This window comes from Toxotes jaculatrix, chromosome 14 (genome assembly GCF_017976425.1).
Source record: "Toxotes jaculatrix isolate fToxJac2 chromosome 14, fToxJac2.pri, whole genome shotgun sequence".
Classification (NCBI taxonomy): Eukaryota; Metazoa; Chordata; class Actinopteri; family Toxotidae; genus Toxotes; species Toxotes jaculatrix.
The window spans coordinates 13269652-13293272 of NC_054407.1; the positions used below are offsets into that span (position 1 = coordinate 13269652).

Below are 23621 nucleotides of genomic sequence, written 5' to 3' on the forward strand. Positions count from 1 at the left end.
TGTTGCTTGGGCCTAATGGGCTTTAAGCACTCAGAATCAATACTAATTAAATTGTTTGCTAAAGCCATATCGAGTTCTTGGCCAAGAACTACAGGATGTTGGATTTTGTGAAGATCAGATATCGAATAATGGAGAAAATTGTAATGTTCATGTCTTCTTGCATAAGGCAGATGCAACAAGCACCAAGTTAATATGGTAAAATATTTATTGGGAACTAGGTTTGAGATTTGAACAGAAGAGACAAGAACTGTAACAAAAACACCCTTTACAGTAGATGGAAAATAAGTACTGTTTCTCTGAAAATGGTTGACAGTAAAGTTCACAGGAAAAATTTATTTCAAGCAGGAGGACAATTGAATGACGAGATTAATCTCAGCATTTGCAGGGTTTGTCATTTGTTTCAAAAATCTTTCTCCTGTTCATGACAGCGGTGAAATCATTGTTTGTTTGTTTTTTTCCCCCCAGTCAGCAGTCTCCAGTGTGCTATCCTGAGTCTCAGGTGGTCTTGTTCTGTGGTGAAACCACCGTTTTGGAATCTTTTGGCCTTGTTAGAATTTTGCTGGATGGGAGAATAATAAGGGGTCCCAGCTGCATAGTTTTCTCTGGTAAAAAACAAACAAACAAACAAACAAATCACATGGGGTCTTATTAAAACCTACAAGGGCCTCTTTCAGTAGCAGTGAGGTTTCAATAAATAATTGAACCACATAAGAAAAATGGTACATTCAGGATATAATAATATAATTCAGGAATTCAACCTTCAAATCAAACAATCTATTATGTTTATCCACTAATGATAAACTTGAAATAGAATGCACTCTATTGTTACCAAAAATTAGTGCTGAATCACTTAGATTTCACTATTTTGTCTGCATTAAGATCCCTTCAGTAAATCTGGGAAATCAGAATTTTTGGTGCTTAGGAAAACAGATTGTGCCTTTAACCTTGCTAAAATGTAAGATATGTCTGTAAAGGTAATGCCCATTTCACACACACACAGTAGATCTATCTTGTGTGGGGGAAAAAAAAAGAATTCAGTAAATGTAATATGTTTCACTCACCTGCTTTGCTGTCTGTTCTTCTCTTCATTAATCTAGCAGAGGATTGATGAGGTTTGTCGTGTAGGCTCTGGTCTGGACGGAAACGGATATAACTGGTTGGATGTTGTTTGGGTTTGTTCTGGACTGAACTCTCCTTTGAAATAATGGCGGACCACGCTTTGGTGCTAATGGTAGTTGTGGGGGGTTCTGTGGATGGAGGCTCCTCAGCCCGATGGGAGAAATCGCAGCTTCTACATGCCTGATCATTCCCATCAACTGACCGCCATCTGGACAAGGAGGGAATTTTTTTTAATTAATGGAACAAAAAAGTTGTATTGTACCTTAAAAAGTATGTTTTAAAGAGAGGAGAACATTTTAAGATTAAGTGGCATTCAAAGAGGGACAATCTTAGTCATTTATTCATAACACTGTGACGCAAAACGGACCATTCTGATTATAAAACTGCTCCATCATTAGTATAATACCTGTTCTCAATTAAAGAGCATGCCCTGTTTTGTGAGCTGACAGTTAACATGACTGGAACAGCCTTCACGTAGCAGGTTATGTAGACCTATGGTAGAAAAATCTGTGTGAAATACAATCAAACTCCTCTTTAAAGTCAACACAACAAAAAGTCTTACACTAGCTTGCACTTTTTACAGTAAACCTTTGATCGAAAAATACAAACACTGAAGGCAACCAACCTCGTTGCTGGACTCCTGGTAAAATCTGAAGGCATCTAGCCGAAATCTCAGCTTGTGCTCCTCAGCTCTTGGTAAGAAATGGGAACTAGAGTTTGTCAGGTAAGCATCAGTGAGACATCTGTTATAGCAGCAAAGGGAGACAAACTGTTAGGACTGCAGTTCAAAAAAATGACAAAAAGCAGAATGATGTATGTTCAATTTATTAGCAAGATGGAACCGTTTGGTTTGTTCCGCTCACCCATAATGCTCAATAAAGTCATATCTTAAGGTTGCATCTGCATCAGGAGTTGCCGTGGCAACACAGTGGTCAACATAGACGCGCAGGGGCATGTGGTTACCAATGATGGCTGAGACCTCAAAATTAATGGGGTCACCCAGGAAATATGAATAAGATCCTTTCTCAAACTTCCAGTCATCTGATATAAAAAAAAATAAAAACACAAGTATTACTCAAACAAATGCTGCATAAAACTCTTTTGAGGATGCATGAGAGAAGAAAAAAAAAAAGATGCTTCATCAAAGCCATCTTCTTAATACCAGTCATGAGTTGTAGTTTGAAATCTATTTGGTCTTCAGCTGAGGTCCTGGAGACAAAAGGAACCCAGGTGGGATGTAGAGAAATACTATCCACAGCATACTTCCTGAAAATAGTTAGCCAAAGCAATATTTTCAAGGTTAATAAAGGATTTTACTAATAAAGGATTTTCTTATCTTAATTCTTAGCTCTGTTTGACTGTATAAGAGAAGCTTATACATAGAAGTAAAAGATGCTGCACCCTCCAGTACACTCACAAACTGCTGTGTCAAAATGTGCACAACTTACTTTTCATAATGGCATTCAACTGAAATTGTTGCTCCATCCAATCTAAGCAAACCATCAGATGAACTTTCAGGTGAGTAGACCAGAACGTTAGAATAGATAATCTTCTCTTTTGTCGACTGGAAAAGAATATTGTCAGTTTTTCAGCATATTCCACACTGCACTAAAACACGGTTTCATTTACCGAACACTAAATGAGGTAGTCATTTTAACAGCTTATGAGAAATCAGCACCACCCGCTGAACCAACAGCTGAAACCTCAGAGACAAATGTCTGCAACTACACGGGAGCTGCAGATAGTAACACAAAACTTACTGAGAGTTTTGTGCCACAATCCGTCAGGTGGGCCCGGATGGTGAATTCGGCCTGTCCTGACGGAAATGCTCTGCATGCACTCTCCTCAAGCACTGGATCTGAGCCCAGGCGGAGATGTTTGCCATCCACTTGAAGACCTATATCAAACATGTCTGCCTGCACCACAACCTCCATCGAGTCCGAGTGGCACTTAACCACGACAGGCCGAGGCCGCACGGCGTTTTGCTGCTGTTTGACCGCTGACACTTTGGGTTGGATGTTACCGTGGGTTCTGGTCGGGACCACGCTGGAGCCTCGCTTGTACACTAACCGGCTGTCTGCGAGGGTAGAAACTGACATGAGGACGACAATCCACCAAGAAACGGTTCTTTGCAGGTTACGGTCCATTCTTGGGCTCGAACATCCAGGTTTGGAAGGAGTGCCGGGGTCCTACAGCGGCTGAAAATATCGCCACAGGTGTAAGTCATTTTCGTTGATTTGAACTGAACTCAGACACACCTGGTTTGCCTGATTGTTGCCCTTTTTCACGAGGCACACACAACCTCGAGCGTGTCAGCATTTAAAATGTTATTTAGCATTTGTAGTCTGTATTGTTAATTAAAAACAACTTATATGCATCACCAATGTGTACATTGGTAGTGTGGTTCTTTAACCAAGCTACATGTGCTATGAGCTAACTTTTCCAACAGGTGGCACTACAACCGCATAAAGGTTCGGTCTCAGCTGCAGACTGCCTTCCATCCACACTGACCTCATGTAACTGAATTCAAGGAAGTAAATAATTCCCCCGCTCGTTGAGAATGTATTCCAACGTATTCAGACTATATGTCTGTTGTTACTTTGAGGTTTGTCGTGACCTTGGCAGAATCACCGTTTTAGTATCTCTGTAATCATTAAACTGAGACAGGACTCTGTATCAGACTTTGGTTTAGGCTAATAACATTTTAAAAAAGATGTGTGGCAAATGTAGGCTACCATTCTTGCAAAGAGGGTACAGAAAAGTGCAACATGACAGGGCAATCATACTAATTTTCTAATTCAACAGTCTGAAGTTACAAAAACAGCAGAGAAATCCTTGCACACTTTAACTAAAACTCATGCAGTCTAATACTACAACTTTGCAATAAATCTTACCTTTGTGAAGGTTGTAATGTTCAGTTATAGAGAGGTTTTGATTATTACATATACCTAACACCTTGTGATAAACTTGGACACATCATCAGATTTGTAACCGATCGGGTCTTTCAGCAATCATACACCCTTGCCCGGGCAACCCAGCTGGGGTTGATAAGGCCCTAGCTTGTGTCCAGGTGGCCTTTGTAGTCCACGGACTCCCCTCTTGATCCATAGCCATCTGGATGCCTTCTCTGCTGCCTCAGTTGTGTTTTTGATGGCTTTTTTTTTTTTTTCCAACTTTGCAGTCCTGTGATACCAAGGAGCTTAAGGGCCTTGTAGAAAGACTGGCCACGAAAGCATGTGCAGCCCACCTTGATAGGGGCACATTGTGCCTACCATCCCTGCTTCTAGCACTCACCAACCAGGTCTTCATGCTTGGCCCTCTTCCTGTCCTGGGCCTCCTCCATTCAGTGTTCCCAGGGAACAGGCAGCTCCAGGAGGAACAGTTGCCATGATGTTTCGGACATCATGACTAAGTCTGGCCTCTGTGTAGCCACTGCTATGCTTTCTGCTTGCAGAGGTCAGCTTTCATGTGCCAACCTTGTGCAGTGACAAAGAGGCCGTCACACATCCTTGCCTTGATGAATGCACCTCATTCTGGAGGATGTAGTTTGTTCTGCTGTTGAACTGCATTAAATAGATATGTTTCTGTTATTCATCCTACTCTCACAGAAATAAATAGACTGGACAAAATAATAAATACACCTGTGTGAATTGTACAGCGTGATGTCAATATCATGCTGTACAATTCAGATCATCTAGGTGTGCCTAATAAACTGGCAGCTGAGTGTATATGGAAGTAAGTGGACCACATGCAGCCTGAGTACTTCCTCTTCCTCTGCAATTTTTTTTGTGAGGATTAAAAAAAAGAAAGAAGAGGAATGCGCACCAGAAAGGGATGGGGCAATTAATAACAGAGCTTGCTCTTTGTAGAAAGAATGTAACACAGCATCTGTCATTAAGTATTAGTTAAATAAATTAACAAGGTATTGATTATTTTAACACAGTTTCTGCTTATGTGTGGTAGGATATCTGAAACAGGAATAGCAGTGTGACATCTTTTTTTTTTTTTTTTAATTTTGCCCAGAGACATCCAGTATGGTGGTATTTCTCAGTTATTTTTATCACATATATTCCGATAACCTGCTCATTCTGTCTCTCCTGTGTCTGACTCTGATCCACCTCTTCAGTAAATTGCCTCACATGTTTTTCGGCGGTAAGAACGTCATAGGTCTCTCTCACAAATCTCGCCACAAATCTCAGTTGTGCTATTTCCACTGAACACGGAAAGGATGAAAATAAAAACTGAAACAAAAAGCCGTATGTCACTTTCAGTATGGTTTTATGAATAACAAACACAGCTTACCTGCACTTTCAGAATGTTACTCCCACGAGGAAAATGTGTCACTTTCAGTTGGCGTAGTTGGGCACTGAGCTGAATAAGTTAACACAAATGAGTTCCGTGAGAGAGATTATGAAAACATCACAGAGTCTTCATCTGACTAAGGAAACTTTATCTGGATATTCCGCTGTTAATTCTTTGCAATTTGTATCCTTATAATATAGTAGGTGCTAAACAGAGTGACACTTGACTATCTACTGTATTTCTATTGACTCTAACCCTAAATTTGATCTTCCTGTACAGGCCAAATCCTAATTCAGACTACATTTTGAATATTACTTTAATATAAAAGCTACTCCAGAAGCTAAATATCTGTTGACTGACTTTCACATCCTTGTGAATATCAAAAGACTTTTTACTGACATTATAAGGGTCACCTGATAGTACGTTGATTATTAACACTGGACTTTCCAAATGAAGTGTGACAACACATTCTACACCGTTCAGTTAGTACTTGTTAATTCTCAAATTAACTGAGCTGGTTACAGGAAAATACAGTCAGTTGTGTTAATAGTCCAGTGGCAAAATGAGAAAAATCACCACTTTTTTAGGAATTCAAGACCATTAGGTGAGAATTTTTTTGCAGATGCAGTTTTTCCTGTAAATAACATATGTTGTTGTTTAGTAGCTGCCACCTACTGTTGTCGAGCTCTTTTTTGGCAGAAGGAAAGTCCGATGACTAAATTTCATATATATGGACATGCTGTGATTATGTTGTGTTACTGTACATTCTTTTAATCAGGGACTATATCATTTACTGTAACATATTTTCTGAAATTAAAGCGAAAAGTGTAAACAACAGTGAATAAATGAATGATACATCAGCAGGATTTATGCAGGAAAGATATTTATTTGATGATTCTGACAAACAAGTGAACAACAACAATAAATAGGTCAAAATAAATAGTCCAGAATTGAATGAAAAAAAAAATAAAATAAATAAATAGCATATAGTTTGTAAACACACTTTATAAAAAAGTACTTTGACACATCATCTTGATGTTAATTGAGAATTACATGACTACACAAAATAATAAATATGTACTTATAAAAACTTATAAAGTTGACTTAAGTGTTTTCTGTTACAACATTATTTGATTGAAACACCAACTGTAGTTTATGTAATTTCCATGTAAAGTGGTTCTGTATAGCTTTCTGAAATTAATCTTCATTCAGTTATTTAGTGTGTTCACCAGAGTTCATGTATGCAAGAACTCTGTTGATTGTGATGGTGCGGACCTGGAAGCCCTTCAGCACTTTGCACAGGCTCAGTCTGTCATTGAAGGTGCTTTGACGGTCTGCAGCATCCTTAAGGACGAGAGACAGTCACGATTAAGGATTTTAATGCATTAATACAACAACCAGTCTTCCAAAAGAAGCATACTTTGTTCAGGCTTTTTTTTCTTTTTCTTTTTAGCATAATATTTCTTAGTTTGAAAGCACACAGTGTTCAAGAAATAATAATAATAAGAATAATAATAATAATAAATAAATATATCATGTATTTTTAATTTGTCATTGTGACATACATCACTTACCTGCTCTGAGGCCAAGTCTGTGGACGCAGATGTGAAGCAGTTCTGTTGAAAGCAAAGGGTTGATGTTTAACACATAACTGTGTGTTAAATTAACTGTTCACTTCTACAAGAGCTTCTGATGTAAACATTAACAGCTTGGGGCTTTCACAAGAGACTTTTCTTTTGTAGTGTCTCTTACAAAATCCTGCTTTTGTTTTTTGTTTTTTTTTTGCTTTTAGAATTTAACTTTTATCATTCGAGTATATTATATCTAAAACAGATAAAGCAATTCATTAGACAACTGCTGTTAATTTTATCAGTGTTGGTTCAAATTGTGCTAAAATACCACATATTGTATAAAATGAGTTACCTCCATGAATTCTCTGAGGCTGGACAGAACAGTTCCAAGTAAATTGTCAGGATCTGGCTGAGCTGTGAGAAATTTGTAGTAGTGATGCAGATCCTCCCCAATGTTTGTCAGACATGACTCCTAGACAGAAAAAAAGCTAGTTAGTTAGTTATACTTGATGTGTACACCTTATTTGACTTGACATTTCTGTCAAAAATCTAAAATTTATAAGATGAAGATAAACAAAAACAATAGAAAAAAAGGTATTCTCAGAGTAGCCCCATTTCTTCACAAAGTCAGAACTTAACACACCTGATCGAATTCTGATTTAGCAGTTCCAGTGCATGTTGCTTCCTGTGGGACAAACACAGTTATTATATTTATTTATTTAGTATTGTATAATAACAAAGAAGCACACTTACAAAAGAATACACATCTATATGAAAAATGTGAGCTGCCATCATGTACCTTTGGTGCACACGCAGATGGTGTGTTAGTCTCCATGTTCAGCTCCATGCTTTGCTTTGTGCAGTTGATTCCCATGAACAGTTGATCCTATGACAAGAAAAGAGATTTTTTTTTAAAAATCTGTTAATGAAAGACTAAGATTAAAGATGACAGTGTAGAAATTCCTCTTCATTCAGTTTTCTTGGCGTACCTGTTTGAGAGCGTCAGAGATGTTCCTCAGAAGTGTTCCTGCATATATGACACAGGAGTCTGTCATGGGTCCTTTAATCACCGGCAGAGATTGGCTGACCTGCCACAGAGGACAGCTGAGCACTAAGAGCAGGAGTGCAGGAGTGATGCCTGTGAAAAAAAAAATAGAGTTCCATCAGTAAATCTTGAATTTCAACTATTTTTCTGCAGAGAGGAGAAATTTGTCAGTGAGTGTGTATTATACTCACAGAGCTTGATGAGTGGCATCTTGGATAAGACGGTTGATTCAGATGTCTGGCTGAACTCAGACATTCTTAAGTGTTTTATACCCTAAGTGATGCAGGGATTTCCCTCATGTAAGAGCGTGTGTTGACACCTAACTGTAAATTGAAAGTGCAGAGTCAAGGCAGTGTAATTTCCTTTTCCCACCCTATAGTCACTAAATGCTTTGGTGAAACTGGAATTAACACACACAATGATGAGTAAAAAGGCCTACACTTACCATGGAGCTTCACAGTGATGACTGTTCATTGTTGTCATTTCCAAAGAGGGGAAAAGCAGAGTGAAAGCATTCTGTTGTATATTATTTTTTAACTGTCTATAGTCATGTCTAAAATTGGTCCAGCACATGTCCAATGTATCAGTTAGCACTAACCCAAAATGAATTTTATTTAGAGGATATACCAGTTAGGAAAAAAAACAAAAACAAGACGGGGTTATTTGCAACAGCTTGTAAAGGATCTGAAAAATCTGGTAGAAGTTGACTTTATATTAGATAATGAGGATTTTCATCATAAATTTCTTACATAACAATTTTTAAATCAGTGAAACAAATGTCATTTATACTTTTCAGAGCCAAATAATTTATAATTCATTTTAAAACTGATCAGCATTCAGAGGTGGAGATTATTTATTAATTTTCATATGTTCACATATTGAAGTTACAATATGTGTAAAATGTACGAATCATTACCTTTGCTTTCCTTTGGCTCATTTACTTTTTTTTAATGATACAAAAAATGATAATATAATAGCAGTTTATTTAAATCAACCGATGAATGTAACTGAGAATCATTCTTTTGTCCCCACGCTCAGACCTTTTTTAGGTTATCCTTCACAAAACTCAGTTACATATGTGTTAACTTCAGTGCGAATGTGTGAATGAACAGAGAAGCCCAACTGTACTCGTTTGTACAACTCGAAAACGGAATATGTGAATGAGAACATGCTCACTTTCCCACACTGCACTCGATGAAACAAGTTTTACATATATTTGCCCGTGCAGATTTCGTTGGAACACGTAATGCAAATGAAATGTCATGAAAACCACCAGCCAAATATAAACAAAGTTCACACCACTGAAACATTTATTACTGGCTTTTTTTTTTTTTTTTTTTTTTTTTACAATCATTATACAGTACATTAATCAACGACGCAAACAATAGAAAAAGAAAGTTTAACTTTCTGTTAAATGACATTCTGAAAAAGCTGAGATTGACAACACCTAAACACAGCCAGACAACAAGGCATGTCCTTCATCCTTTTAATAAAGTGTCTTTTAACATTTACATACAGTATGTCCATAAACATTTTAAACAGATAAAATAGATATATGTTTAGGCTGTGATTTATTTATAGATCTGTTTTACATTTTTTTATGTTAAACTTTTTTTTTTTTTTTTTACCATTGGTGAATTGAGCTTAACAAAAATCACATTGCATATTTTTAGTAAGAGGCCCACTAGACAACATGCCTCCATTTTTGCTTCCTCTATCTTAAACAAAATAATTTTTAAATCCTCATCTTGTCGTTTATTGTCGTCTATTGTATCAAGTATCACCACATTTTGACAAATACAAATTTGTCTAAATAAAGCTCAGCGTCCTGTGTAGCTCTTAATACATATTTAAAGCAGGTGGAAGCTGTTAAATCCAATTTTGTGTCTGAATGATCTTTTCCAGGAGCTCTGTGAAGCAATAAGACAACCTGTGAGACTAAGCTACAAATCAGCACAGATGCAAAGTGTTTATCATTTTCGGTTGCAACAGCTCAGACAGTAGATGTTTAACAGTGAATTCCAGCGTCAGTGATGACACAAGTGCCGTCAGTAAAAGAAAGGAATTAAACCGTGTGAATTTGGCATATCTACAGAAGAATGGATAAATCTTCTTGAACACTATAGAGACAAACCAAAAGACTAAGTTAGCTGATCTTCATTTCAGTCAGGTACGGCCCCTGAAAGTCATCATTCTTCTTGAGACAAGTGAGAAACAAGGTGTGCAGGTGCTCCCAGCCAGCATTAACATACGTGAGTGTAACTGTGCAAAATCATGAAGAGGGAACTCAGTATTAGGGTGGGAATTAAGTCAAAGAGGATTCCTCTAACTCGGTGAAATATGCTATGATTAATCATGCTGAGTGGAAGTGAAAAGCCTGCACAAACTCAGCTGTGTCCTCACTGAAAGCAGCGATCGCCTCTGTCCTTCGTCGGACACCCTGTGGTGCAACATACTATGTGTACTATACACTGTATTCAACTCTCCAGAAACAGTCAGCACAGATGGAGTTTCACTAGTAACACTGGTGACAGTCCATGAAGCGGTAGGTTGGATGACGTACAGACGTACACCCGTGAAGACGGGGTGTTTTATTTAGAGAGAGCTTTCTCTGCCTGGTGCCGGTGATGGCTGTGAGCGTGCCTGTCACACCAAAGACAAGAAGTACAGTAGAGTGAGCACAGGACGTCCAGTAATTATCCAAATACAGCTTATAACGGACCACTCATCTCTGAATATATTTGAAATCGAGAGGGAGAATTTGACAGATGTTAAAAAGACATTGAAAAGACAGTGAGGTGAGATTCACCTGGTGAGGTCCTCTATGTCCACCAACATAGCGTCCTGCTCCACATGCAGCTCATCCCTCATCAGCAGCAGCTGCACCAGCTCCTCATTTAAACCTGTGTCAGATTATAGATACAATTCACGTAAGACTAATGCAGGGTAGGAGGAGGAGGAGGAGAATTTCACTTGATTTGTGAAAATGGTGAACTATAGATTTTAAGTTTCTCTTTTTTTTTAAGGCTGATTCATTTAGTCCCTTGACTCAGTTTGATATTATGAGGACACATAATAGAATGACTTTTTAGTAGCAATGCTTCAAAACTTCTCTGGATAATTTAAAACTAGTGCCGTGTTTCTTAGTTCTTAAAATCTGACCAGGTAAAGATAAATGTTGAACAATAAAATGCCACCAAAATGGGAAGACAAGAACGGGGGATTTGTTGAGTTGTTGAGAGATACACATACATGTGACATGTGTGAGGTCATCAGATATGTCTAGCAGTATCTGATGACCTCACACGTCACATGTATGTGTATCTCTATCATGTATGTGTGTCTGTTCTACTCACTCTGAATCTGTGAGTGTAAGTCGTTTGTGATGACTTGCAGCTGTCCAAGACTCATGTCCCTCATGTCCCCTCGCCTCAAATTCCTCTTCATCAAGCCCTCGCTGATGTGAGGCAAATGGGGAAGCTGCATGTGTAAAAACACACACAGAGACAGGAAGTTACCACGTACTAAAATGTGCCAAACAGCCCAGAATATGAATTAGGACTGAAACTGTGTTATTCAGCATTGGTCTACTGGATCTAATTGTCGATCTGGGTTTACAAATGTCCTTTATCCATCAACAGTAGGACAAATTTTCTGCTACTTTGTTTACCAGTATCAGGGGTTTTTCTCTTGGTCATGCACACACATCCACTTTTAAACCCTGACTGACCTTCTAGTCAGGCCATGCAAAGTCCCTTGTGTAATATTTATTGGGTTGTGTTTACTGTAATAGCAACTTACAGTCAGTCATTCTGCTTTTACTTTTGGATATTTTATTGCCCTGAATCATCTCCTAAAATGCATTTTGTCATGGCAGGAGTAAAGAGCTCCACAAACACACACACACACACAAATCCCTGATCTATGTCTCTCTCACTGACTAACCAAGTCAGCCACAGGTGAACGTCTGTGCAGTTGGATTTGCCTCTCCACCTCCACCTGCATGCGAGCCATGGGTCGAGCTAGAGCCAACGCTACCCGGGCCTCTTCCTGCAGTCTCCGCTGCACCCGCCAGAACCCGCTGCAGTCATCTAGCGGGTCTGAGTCCTCCTCTGCCGTGTCCCGATCCGACAACGAAGAGCTCTGCTTGCTCTGGAGAGGAAGCAGTGTAAGTGATGTCATGATGTAGCTGCTTATGCGGTTCTCAGAGGTTATTACAAAGAGAAACAAGAGTAGAGGGATGAGACAGAAACACACATACGTCTCACACACAAAACCACAGAGATGATGTCTAAGCTGTGCATACCACAGGTGACAGCGGTGTGTCCAGACTGGTCTCTGTCCTGCTGTCCTCAGCATCACTGTCCTTGTCACTGCTGCTGTCATTAACAAAACACACCTGCAGGTTCACCCCACTCTGCAGCCTGAGAAGAAAAACACAAAGGGTGAAGAACATGAGAGGGGAAATGGTGGTGTTCAGTCAGACACACTCCAAATGTCTTCTAGTCATAATGAAACCTAGAGGGAGAAATGGGAAATTACTGATTGATTTTACTGAGTTTGTTTACACACACAAAACAAACATTCCAACAAAAGAAGCCACAGCACATAGGACTTGGCAGAAATTTAGGTCTTTATATTTATCCTCAACAAGATGATCCTAAAAGATATTATACAAAATTGTGCATATTCAAGAAGAAGAAGAGTGGAAAGGGGAAGGCCAGGAAATATTTGAAGAAAATGTTTACGCATTTGTAGAATCCTGAAACAGATTTAATTTAGTTGATTTTTGTAATTTCCACAAAGAAAAGCAAAAAGAGTATCAAAAAGTTTTGTATCTCTCTGTACTGCACTGTACATTATGCACGATTCCATGGGAACTCGGCTGGATTTTTTTGGGCCAGTGTCAGACAGGAAGAGCACTGCTGTTTTGCACTGCAATAGGCAGAAGCATTTGTTTTTATTTTTGGAAATGGTAAACAGTGACATATACTCACTCTAAGAATTTTAAATATTCCTAAAAAGAATGGCCTTTTTTTTTTTTTTTGAAGATGCTCATGGGAATAATGGCAAAGATTGCTGACCAGTGGCAAAACTTACTCTTGTGTTTTGGTAAAACACTGGGTCTAAATCTGTTTTTCATGGTTTGGGTCAGGTATAAGGGAAATCTTAATCCTGCTGTATATGATTATATGTTATGATACAATGCTGCGCTTTCATCTTTGTGGTTTTTGGAAGACCCTTTCCTGTTTCAACATAAGTGAGGTCCATTAAGAAATTATCATCGGACTAAGAGTTGTTATGGAAGAATTTGACTGTCCTGCACACACATCTTTAGGATAAATTTGAACATCAACTGGTACCCTGGACGTAAGTGCCCTCACTAATGCGCTTCGTCTCTGCAGCCAGGTTCCAAAATCTTATGGAAAGCGATCCAAGAGGAGTGGAGGCTGTTATAGTAGCAGATTAATGCCCATAGATCTGGAATGACATGCTACATACAACAATTATATGTTCAAGTGTCCAGATACTTTTGGACATTAAGTGCACTGATGTCAGTAACATCACAAAGTATGACCTAATCAGGTGGGAAGAATAGCAACTGAAAACTTCAATGACAGAATTAAAGTCACAAACATAATATCGGGTCCTCCACAGCAGTTACACAGAAGCCACTAAAACCTCAGCTTTAACAAGAGCTCGAAACACAATCCACTAAATTCCAGCTCATCATACTCTGACCGAAAGAACCTAAAACCCAAAGCAACCTCCCCCCCATACTAGGATGAGAACAATAACATACACAACATCTCACAAACTGGACAGGGACAGGGTAGTGTTGGAATTTCCACCCCAAACTAAATCCCAGAGGGTGCACTTTTACCTCCACTGGAGGTCACATGACTCCTTACAGACTAATCACAGCCCTGGACTCATATCAGGCATCACTTCTTCTTTCAGGAGCATTTGGACCACAGACACAATTGCACTTCCTCAAACAGTAGCCAGTACTGTGGTTGGGAGGGGGTGATCCCCATCGCTTAATATAAACACCCCCTCAAATGAAAAAGTCAAAGTGGCAGAAAGTGTACTATAGGTCGAACTTGTCATGAAAAGAAAGCAGCCACGTCATAGATGTAGTCACTCTGGTTAACAAACTTGTGTCTGATGTAATGCAACTTCTCTCACTGTGTGTGTTGGTGTACATGTGTTTGTGAACGTCTGAAACCTCAGTTACAAACTGAAATATCAATCTCATGGGAAAATGATTTGCTTTTATTTTATTTCATATGTCAAATCCGTACATCACATTCCATCTGTATTTATAATCATTTTTGGAATGAACTTTTAGACACAAAATATTCTTTTAAAAATAATCTGTTAATTAATCATTATCTCTATTGTATTTTCATATAGGTTAGTCTGTGTCACTATGACTTACAAGTGAGAAAAAAAAAAAAAAAAAAATATATATATATATATATATATATATATATATATATATATATATATATATATATATATATATGTTATAATCTGTTTTACAGTCGATATTTTTTGTAGCACTTGATGATGTATTTTTCTGTGGGACACATCTAATTTTGGCATCAGACATTTAATGTCTACATCCCACTGTGACAATTTCTTCCAAATCTGACTTATGAAGCTGGGGCATCGCTAAGTTTCTGTCTCAGCAACTTAAAAAACAAAACACGTTAACCACTGTGCTACCTCCTTTGTGCCTACTCTTTCCATTCTCATTCTTCTTTGTTCTGCTGCTGAGTTTAAATTAATTATTGTTCAGTCAAATATCACTTCCCTTGGACTGACTGTAAACAAGACGGTGGCTGTCCGGGAAACCTTTCATTTTCTTTTGCAAGATCAGTTAAGTAAATCACTCACTCTCTTCCCCTGTTAGTTACCAAATATAACAGACACAAGCACATGATAATCTGTCTCATTTGCTCAGCCCCGCCCGCTGCAATGCACTTTACACTATGATTCACTGATTCCACAAAGGACCCTCTGTCATTTACTGTCATTTGATCTTTACACATATGAGCCAAAAAAGCATTCCAGTCAGCTTTATCTTTTGGATTTGTGGGTTTTTAGGGTATGGTTCTTAGTTAATAGATGTAGTGAGCTACTGAACAGCTCCCCCTCCTGGTTGTTAAATGACTGCTGATATGTGTCATGCAGACCAAGCTATAACAGATGCTACAAAACAGGCCACTGAGGTAAATGGAGAATGTTATGTCTCTGTCCTGTAAAAAACATTTATGTCAAGAATGCAAGCTTTTTAATATCTGAGAAGAATTGTCCTTTTTTGTTTGGTTGGTTTTTTTTTTTTGCTTTGTGACAATCCATTTAAGAAATAAGAGAATTTGCTCTATTCACTGAACACATAAATGAACAAATGAACACATAATCTTTCACTTTATCAGAAGAATTTATCACCACCAAATTTGGAGACACATGGTTTTCATTGGACAGCAAAGTTGCTACGAGCACGGTTAGACTGATACTGATATATTGGTTTGTCACTGAGCAAGAATTTAATTAAATGCATAGGCCAGTTGTGGTCTAAATAAGGACTCATATACAGTCTACAAAACTTACAATTACATTTTATATTTGGGCTTTAAAATAGATTAATAATGTTTTCTGCTATTCAATAATTAATTGAATCAAGGGAATATACCACTGTTTTCATGCCATTACTCTCAGAATTAAATATGCAAAAGATCTATGGAGTTAAAGTGTCAGCTGACAGCAGCTGAAACATAAAAATACTGGTGCCAACCTTCAAAAAGCTACATTGATCAAACCGTAACACACTTGTACACACACACTTGATTCAAACCCACCGGGAGGACGGGCCGTTCTTGCTGCAGCTGGTGTAGATGACTGGCTCGTCGTCATAGAAACTGCCAAGGGCAAGTTTCTGCCTGATGGACTCTCTTTCATTCCTCTGGGCCTGCCAGAAACCCATAAAAATACACAAATACAAAGAATATCAATAAAAATGCAGTGGCTGTACATATATCTCTGCTTGACTGATCAAGTGGGACATACTTGTGGGAAGAATTATTAAGCTGATTGTGTAAATTACTATTTAAATTTGAGCTATAAATACTTGCATGGGACCAAAGCACTTTCTGGTTGAAAGGAAGATAAAAGGGGAAAAAAATGAGGAAAAGAAGCCATGGAGGAGGGAAAAATATGGATTATGCAGGTAAAGGTGTAGATGGAAAGAATGGAGCAAAGTCATGCAATCCAATTTCCTGCCTTTCACACATGAAGTTAATCCAGCAGTGGGCTCACATATAACAGTCATTATGACTACACAAATACGTTAAATACTCTATCACATCATAGCTAATATATTTATAAAAACTGGTTCTGTGCCTTCTCTTCTACTCTACTAAAGCTTAAATAATAGATGCAGACATCACTACTTACATAACACTCTTCCTCCCTTTTCCTATTCTGTCTCTAAATAATCATTTTAACCCAAAATATCACATTTGTGTAAAAATTTACAGCCAACCATAGACAGAAAACAGGAATATACCGTTCCCAGGCTGTTATTGTCATACAGGCATTGCAAAGAACACTGGACTGCATTTGTATGCTGATTGAAAAGCACTTCTGGCAGATCCATGTGCTCTGAGACACAGTTCAAAGACATACAGGTCAGGTGAAGTGGGAACTCTGTGTTTACTTGCAGATTTGAATGTGTTTATTCTTTCCATGTGTTAGTTATGGGCTGACAACCTGCTGAGAACCTGTCCAGGAAGTATCTTGCCCCTCACCCAACGCACACCAGCACAGACTACAGCCCCCATAGGAGTACATGTAAAAGGTAGAAAAGCAAAAACTGGCATTTCACAACTTCTCATATGTGACTAGACTGACATTTTTCCTCTCCTCCTCCTATTTATTTCCAGGAATTGTGTCTCACAGCACCCAGAAGTTTTACTGTCCTGGTTTAATTTTAACACCTTTCCTCCTCCTCCTCTTCTTTCATTTCTTCGGTTTACATCTTTCCTCTTTTCTGAAATTTCATCTCAGCTTCCACTCTGTAGCTTCCCTAAGATCTCATTTCCTTTTGTCACCTACAAACATTTTTAGGTCATCTGAGCCGCATAGGATTCAAAGTCTCATAGTTTTCATATTTGATGCAGAGAAATACCAAATGAGATGCTTCATCACAGCATAATTTTCTGTTCTGGCACCATGGAGAAAGTATTTTTATATTATGGGACTGTGCCAAATGCCCACATGTCCTAAGGCTGCCTTCTTGTGTGTGTGTGTGTGTGCCTGTGACACATAGACTCTCATCACCAACTGCCATTGAATAACACTGCCAAAATTAGAGCTGTTTCCTCTTATGTGTCAGGTTTCTCTCTCAAAAATAACCTGGAAAGCTGGCCTAACGCACACACACACACGCCCTCTTTTTTTGTGACGCATCATTAAATGAAGGATGTGGTGTAAGAGCATAAATCACAGATGATCGCCTTCACTCTCCCGGCCAACGCTCTGCCTCCTGCTCATCCACTTCAGACAACCGGATGCTCTCCTAACCAGCAGACTGTCTACACACAGTTACACACACACACACTCACAGATTCACACACAACCTATTTTACCCTTCCAGGAGAAGTATGTGGCATGGCAAAAGCACCTTGTGGTCGTTGTAAATGATGTAGAAGGATTTCATTTATGAAAAACTGAACAAATCATGTTATATGATTTATAGAGACATCAATCACATTAAGATGGAATTATTTGTAATTTTACAGAAGATATGTAAAAAAAAAACAGAGATAAGCAGGTAAATATCACGGATGAACACACCCACTCGCTTCACAATCACACATCCACTCTTCCAGTATGGCTGATTCATCCACAGCAGCACGCCCATGATGGATACCTATCATGTATACCTGTAAATATTATGCCACATATGCTACACTCTCTGAATTACACGCCACCACACACAAACACAAATCCACACACCTGGTAAATGTGTTTCTCCTGGTGCACCATCCTTTCAGCGCATCGTACTAAAACAGCCGCCGTGCCCTTCTCTACACTGCAGTGAAGCTAGACCCAGGAGACCCTCTCATATACTGCAGCTCCGTGCAGGAGAGGAGAGGAAAGGGAGGGAGGGAGGGAGCGGGGGGGGGGGGGCAGGGGAGAGAGAGAGAGAGAGAGAGGAGGGGGAGCAGGAGAGGAAAGAGTGGGAAGAGACGGAAGCGGAGGAGGAGAGAGAAATGGAGGAGGGAGGGGAGAGACAGAGCTGCTCAGTGCTGCCACGGTTCTCCTGATCTGTTATCTGTTCCTCCATCTTTCTTACATGCTTTCTCTCTCTTGGTTGACTAATCTATATATTTCTTTATTGGAATGAAAGGGATAAACAGCAGATGCTAGAAATATTTGTCCTGATAAGAAGAGACAGATATTATAGATTTACAGATATAAGGGCAGAGTGATATGGTGGGCTAAAAGGCCAGGCTAAACATAGTCTGATAAATGAGACTGCACCACTGGAAAACAAAACATTTAAAGAGGCCACAGCTGATCAATGAATGCTCCTCTGATAAATGTCAGCACTTTTTTTTAGCCACACTGACATGGCGTCTGCCTCTTGGCCCAAAGCAGAATGGTGGATTGTTAATTAAACATTATCTGTTTGTTTTGTCTCCTGAAGGAATCTCCTCCAGCCCCATTCCACATCACAGATTCAAGCTTGATGAGCCGTGAGAGAAACAAGGAAGCCCGCACATGCATACAGAAACACAAATACACATACATTTAAATACACGCACACATACTCGCAGTTAATTCCCACAGTGCTGTGTCACAATGCGGCAGTGGGATGATTAAGTAACACAACATTTTGAATCATCTTTCATCCCTCATCAGCATCAGGGGCCAAATATCCTCAGGCTCTCCATGCAACACTTTTCTCTCAGGCCATTATAATCATACACTGTATCTGCATATATACAAAAACCAGATACTGGGACTGTAAATGCTGTTGTGTACACAGTGTTGTATATTGAAAATCATCCACTTTTGCACATTTAATTTCCATTTAATGTTGAGTTTTTACCTGAGATAATTTGTGTTTTTATAACACTTAGTCTTATTACTTAATCTTAAGTCTGTCATTTGGAGAAACCTGGACTAAATCCCTTTCTTGATCTTGTCTCGCTCTGTTTTCTTCTGGTGAACAGATGTAGTGGAATTTCAAACAGGGAGACATGAAACCAATCACTCACAGAGATGCTGGAGAGTCTGGCCCGGCCTCCGGTGAAACAGTCTTCTGCCTGTGGTGCAAAGATTTCCTGGAGCTCCTCAGCCCAGCTACGGCTGTTTACCATGCGGCCTCTTCCTCCTCTCTGGTCTGGTATGTCACAGTTTCCATTATCTCCACAGTCCTCCCACCAGTGGCCTGTTGTGGCCTTTCTCATGAATACCTCTCCCTCCTCTTCCTCATCCAAGTCCACATCATAATCCTCCATGAAGACAAACTGTTCGGAGCGGGTGGGGCAAATGTCACGTTTGGGGGAGGGGCTAAGTGCACTGGCTGCGAACATGTCTATGTCCAGAGATAGACTGACAGGTCTCTGACTGAAATCAACCACCTGGATGCTGGCAATATCACTGTCTTTTTCTCATTTCCATGGTGTCTTTAATTTTCCTGTGATAGTGCAGATAAAGTGATTAATAAAATTGCAACATGGGCTTAAACATCAAACTGTTAGAGCATTTCTTAAACAGGCACTATGTTCTTATTCTTTCCATCACTGTACTTTTTACTTTTTTCTATTTAAGTAGAAGTCACAAACTAACAAAAATTACAACCACAAATTTATAAATGACATTCTTTACCATCCTAAATTCTTTTCCCCTTTAAAATCAAAAAGGTAAAAATCATAGCACTCACCGACATCATAGACATGCAACCACTCCTTTGGATGCTCCAAGTTTAAATGAAGAAGCAGCAATTACCGAGATGGTCAGTGTTGAAAAAAAAAGGACAACTGCTTTGCCCATGCTGGACAGAGACTATATGATGACCAATCGAGGACAGATTTCAGAATTTCTTGCTCCTCCGCAGAACAGTTCTTGTTCCCGTGGTCAGTGTTCCGTATTTCTAGCCAACTAACACTCAAGAGCTGTAGTAAATGAAAAGGAAAAGATACAGTCGATCATCCACCGTTTCACATCTCTCTGTTGTCACGTGTGGATTAGTTTCAGTGATGTGTGTAGATCTGTGTGTAGATCTGTGTGCGTGTGTGGTCACGGGGTGGCCAGAGGAGATACCGCCATGTGGAAATATATAGGAACAGACAGAATGGGGTGTGTGTGCACTGCATGAGCATTTATGGGAGCAGTAGGTCTCACAATATCATTAGAAACAAAATTTTAGGGACTGCAAAGACTTGAAAAAGACAATTTTATGGCATTAAAAAAAAAAAAAAAAAAAAAAAAAATTAAGATGTTTTCTACACTCATATTCATAAATTTGCTTTCGTCAGGTATAGCCTGGTCTCTCTGGCAGCCTCACTGGAGCAATAAGGTGAGGCACAAGTACATGTATATTATCAGGTTTTTAATGTCCTGATCACAGAAACAACTTAATTAAGATAACTGATTTAAATATTTAGCCCTTTGTCAAGGACCACAACCACAATCTATGCAGAACATCACTGGAACAGTCACCTGCTCGGAAAATAAATGTAAGATGTTACTAGAGTTTAAGAATTCCCATCAGCTTGAGTAGTATTTGATTTACAGAGTCCTAATGCGGAAATACTTATCCTTCCATTGTATACATACAGACACACCCATCCCTGGGGCATGCCAAGAAGTTCACCACCATGGCACAAGAGGGAAAAACAACAGATGAAGCCTGAATGAGACCAAGTTCTAAGTAAAACATGTTTATTGAATGCTCAGTGTTGCAGGACACCAGCCCCTGAAAGACAGACAGTTGTGGTTGAGAGACTTAACTCTTAACTTAAATTCTTATTATTGCAAACACTTACAAGTGAGCCTCACCATTTGGAGTTCAGATGTGTTTAGGCTGTGGATTTTTTCCTGTCAAATTGAGGAATGCCCTCCTCTGCTGAGTTGGAAAACCATGGCACAGGTTGCCAGTAGTGGAAGCCTGGATGTGGGTATGCTCGAGCCTGGAGTCCAGATTTGTAACCAGCTTGAGGCATGTGTTTCTGGTAATCTGGGAGTTTGCCATCCTTACTGTATTTGTATGAAACGTACGGAGTGAAGGGGAGATTGTAGTAAGAAACATATGGACTCATTGGGCCTGGATAGTTGCTACTGCTGGGCGTTGTTTGTGCAGTGGGAGCAGAAGTTGTTGTGGGAGCAGAGGCAGTTGTTGGCTTCGTCGTAGGGCTCGAGTCAGTCGGTTTAGCTGTGTCTCCTGGCTTAGCTGTGGTAATAGGAGGCTGAGTAGTTGTTTGCGTTGGTTGACTTGGAGTCACTTGGTATGGAGGTTTTCCATAGAAATGCTGGATGATTGGGTAGTAATAAATATCTGAGTTATCAGGGTTTTCTGGCAACTGTTGTCCTGGTGGTGGGTAGTAGGGATAGTAAGGAAAATATGGAAAGTAGGGGTATGACGGCTTTTGAGGAGTCTTGGTAGTTGCGGGAGGGGTAGTTGAGGCAGGAGTAGTTGTCTTGGCTGTAGTAGTCAAAGTAGTGCTAGGTCCAGTGGTAGTAGCTGGTGGCACAGTGGTCCTCACTGGGAAATTTGGGAAAGGGTAGTAGTAAGGATAATAAGGGTAAAATGGGTAGTACAGATAAGGATATGCAGGAGGCTTCATTTGAGGTGGTTTCTCTGTTGTTGGCTTGGTAGTTGTGGTGGTGTCAGGCTTCACAGTAGTTGTAGGAGGAGCAGTGGTTGGGGCTGGTCTCATATACATGTAATAGTACTGGTACAAATAGGGATAATATAGACTGCTAGGATGGTAGATGAATGGGGGCTGAGGCGCCTGACGTTTGTGACGATACAGGCTCCAGGGCCTGTGAGGGAAAGGCCGTTTCCAGGGATGAGGAGCAGGCTTGGGGGCAGTTGAAGCAGCTGTTGCATTAGGACCTGGCAACATGGGGCAGGTGACTTTAATTGGAGTCTCCAGCCAACTCATTGGCACCACATAGTTTCCATTCTGAAAACAGGGATATACAAGCAACTTAGCTGATAATGCACTTGATACATAGTTTAACATTTGTAAGAGTTAGTTTCAACTAGCTCTGCCAGATTCATCCTGTTAAACCCCACAATTCATTTCTACTTTTGACTATAAAAAAAAAAATCAATACAAGTAACAATAAATTGAAGCTGCATGTATAACATTTGTTGAATGATACCAAAACTTTTACTTAAATATCTTCAGCATTGGTGTTCCCTTTTACCACCATATAAATCTTTAGCTTGTCAAGTCATTAGGGGCAGAGGTATACCTCTTGCATCACATTGCAGCCATCATAGGGAACAACCAAAACAAGTCCCAGTGCATTCTGCTGCACTGAGTATCCACAGGTTTCAGGCACCTGGCTCAGAGGAAGGGGATGTGTGTTGCCTAAGAGGGAGGAAAGAGTCATTATTCTATGCCAACATTTACAGCTTTAACATCTCCACATAAGCTTAGTTGTTACAATACCCATGTCTAACTGTAAAGCAGCAGCCTCGGGTCCCATGACTTTCAACTTCATCTTAGTTTGACCACAGTGCAGAGTAGGGTTCAAGCGCCTCCATGCTGCTTCTTTGGCCATGACATCTTTCAGCTGTAATGCCTGCTCAAACATCTCTTTAGAAGTTCAGATACAATATTAATATTGGCTATGTCCTTTGGTTTTTGACTAGCATGCAATTTATTTTCCATGGACATTTGCATGCCTCCATCAAAATAACAAATAACTGGATAGCAAAATCTTACCTGTGTCTCCTGATTGATCCAAATCAACATGTGGGAATCCATCGTTACCTGCAGCAGAGGCAGATCCTGACTCAGAGTTAAGCACTTTCTCATCAAAGATTATGCTTCCTGTCTTTTCTTCCATCACTGCAGCCTCACTAACTACCTTGTCCTGCTGAACTTTATTTCTCGGCCCCCGCAAGATAAAGCAAGTTAAACTCGAGGCCAAAGAGCACAGCACCAATATGACTGCTACAGTTTGACGTGATCTCCTTCCATCTTCTCCTGCCATACTGGAGCTGCACGCCTGGATCACATGGAAAGCACTTCATTAAGAAACAGAACAAACAAATGACAGCTTTTTATACAGGTACATACTGGCAGCAGGTAATCAACCAATCAGATTCGACTGCAGCTGCTTGCACCTGTGTTGATTTAGGTCACAACAGGTGGGCCTTAGACTCTTGATGACTAATTTCAGTGTTGCGTCAAGTCAAAAGTCACCTCTTTATCATATGGCATGAAATAGGAGACACGCTATTTAATTTTTTAGTTATGCGAATATTTATCTTTGGCAGTGTATTTCATAAAGATAGTACATACTTTTTGTGATACTTGAAATTTGTA

The 23621-nt window shown here is 39.6% G+C and overlaps 4 protein-coding genes across 4 annotated transcripts; all 4 read right to left on the bottom strand.

Moving 5' to 3' along the window:
* Positions 1 to 270: 270 nt before the first annotated feature.
* Positions 271 to 3274, bottom strand: LOC121193297 (zona pellucida sperm-binding protein 3-like). Its single transcript, XM_041055537.1, has 8 exons — positions 2880 to 3274; positions 2568 to 2683; positions 2282 to 2385; positions 1983 to 2160; positions 1745 to 1862; positions 1526 to 1611; positions 1062 to 1327; positions 271 to 602 (listed from the first exon to the last, which is right to left on the bottom strand). Exons 1-8 carry the CDS (start codon positions 3264 to 3266, stop codon positions 496 to 498), a joined length of 1362 nt encoding a protein of 453 aa, XP_040911471.1. The 5' UTR covers positions 3267 to 3274; the 3' UTR covers positions 271 to 495.
* Positions 3275 to 6633: 3359 nt separating this feature from the next.
* On the bottom strand, positions 6634 to 8247 carry LOC121193521 (interleukin-12 subunit alpha). The gene is made up of 7 exons (XM_041055864.1): positions 8229 to 8247; positions 7982 to 8130; positions 7792 to 7878; positions 7636 to 7677; positions 7345 to 7464; positions 6996 to 7037; positions 6634 to 6765 (listed from the first exon to the last, which is right to left on the bottom strand). Exons 1-7 carry the CDS (start codon positions 8245 to 8247, stop codon positions 6634 to 6636), a joined length of 591 nt encoding a protein of 196 aa, XP_040911798.1.
* Positions 8248 to 9474: 1227 nt separating this feature from the next.
* Positions 9475 to 18093, bottom strand: zgc:153615 (uncharacterized protein LOC777747 homolog). Its single transcript, XM_041055546.1, has 7 exons — positions 18064 to 18093; positions 15906 to 16015; positions 12344 to 12461; positions 11983 to 12189; positions 11394 to 11517; positions 10847 to 10940; positions 9475 to 10680 (listed from the first exon to the last, which is right to left on the bottom strand). The coding sequence occupies exons 1-7, from the start codon at positions 18091 to 18093 to the stop codon at positions 10629 to 10631; spliced, it is 735 nt and encodes a 244-aa protein (XP_040911480.1). The 3' UTR covers positions 9475 to 10628.
* Positions 18094 to 20988: 2895 nt separating this feature from the next.
* Positions 20989 to 23298, bottom strand: LOC121193370 (adhesive plaque matrix protein-like). The gene is made up of 5 exons (XM_041055615.1): positions 23016 to 23298; positions 22740 to 22886; positions 22540 to 22658; positions 21118 to 22244; positions 20989 to 21034 (listed from the first exon to the last, which is right to left on the bottom strand). Exons 1-4 carry the CDS (start codon positions 23284 to 23286, stop codon positions 21138 to 21140), a joined length of 1644 nt encoding a protein of 547 aa, XP_040911549.1. The 5' UTR covers positions 23287 to 23298; the 3' UTR covers positions 20989 to 21034; positions 21118 to 21137.
* Positions 23299 to 23621: the final 323 nt, after the last annotated feature.

Bases quoted from the DNA above. Each gene is read 5' to 3' on its own strand.
- zgc:153615 (XM_041055546.1), bottom strand. From the start codon at position 18,093: ATGGTGCACCAGGAGAAACACATTTACCAG. The intron at 11,518-11,982 runs GTTAGTCAGTGA...TTACACATGCAG, and splicing joins GTTCACCTGTGGCTGACTTG to CTTCCCCATTTGCCTCACAT. The intron at 10,681-10,846 runs GTGAATCTCACC...TTGGTGTGACAG, and splicing joins GACATAGAGGACCTCACCAG to GCACGCTCACAGCCATCACC.
- LOC121193370 (XM_041055615.1), bottom strand. From the start codon at position 23,286: ATGGCAGGAGAAGATGGAAGGAGATCACGTCAAACTGTAGCAGTCATA. The intron at 22,887-23,015 runs GTAAGATTTTGC...GAACTTCTAAAG, and splicing joins GGATCAATCAGGAGACACAG to AGATGTTTGAGCAGGCATTA. The intron at 22,659-22,739 runs GTATTGTAACAA...CCTCCCTCTTAG, and splicing joins TGCTTTACAGTTAGACATGG to GCAACACACATCCCCTTCCT.
- LOC121193521 (XM_041055864.1), bottom strand. The intron at 7,879-7,981 runs GTACGCCAAGAA...TTCTTGTCATAG, and splicing joins TCTCTGACGCTCTCAAACAG to GATCAACTGTTCATGGGAAT. The intron at 6,766-6,995 runs GTAAGTGATGTA...CTCGTCCTTAAG, and splicing joins CAGACTTGGCCTCAGAGCAG to GATGCTGCAGACCGTCAAAG.
- LOC121193297 (XM_041055537.1), bottom strand. From the start codon at position 3,266: ATGGACCGTAACCTGCAAAGAACCGTTTCTTGGTGGATTGTCGTCCTC. The intron at 2,684-2,879 runs GTAAGTTTTGTG...ATTCTTTTCCAG, and splicing joins ATTGTGGCACAAAACTCTCA to TCGACAAAAGAGAAGATTAT. The intron at 1,328-1,525 runs GTATTATACTAA...CTCCTTGTCCAG, and splicing joins TGCTCTTTAATTGAGAACAG to ATGGCGGTCAGTTGATGGGA.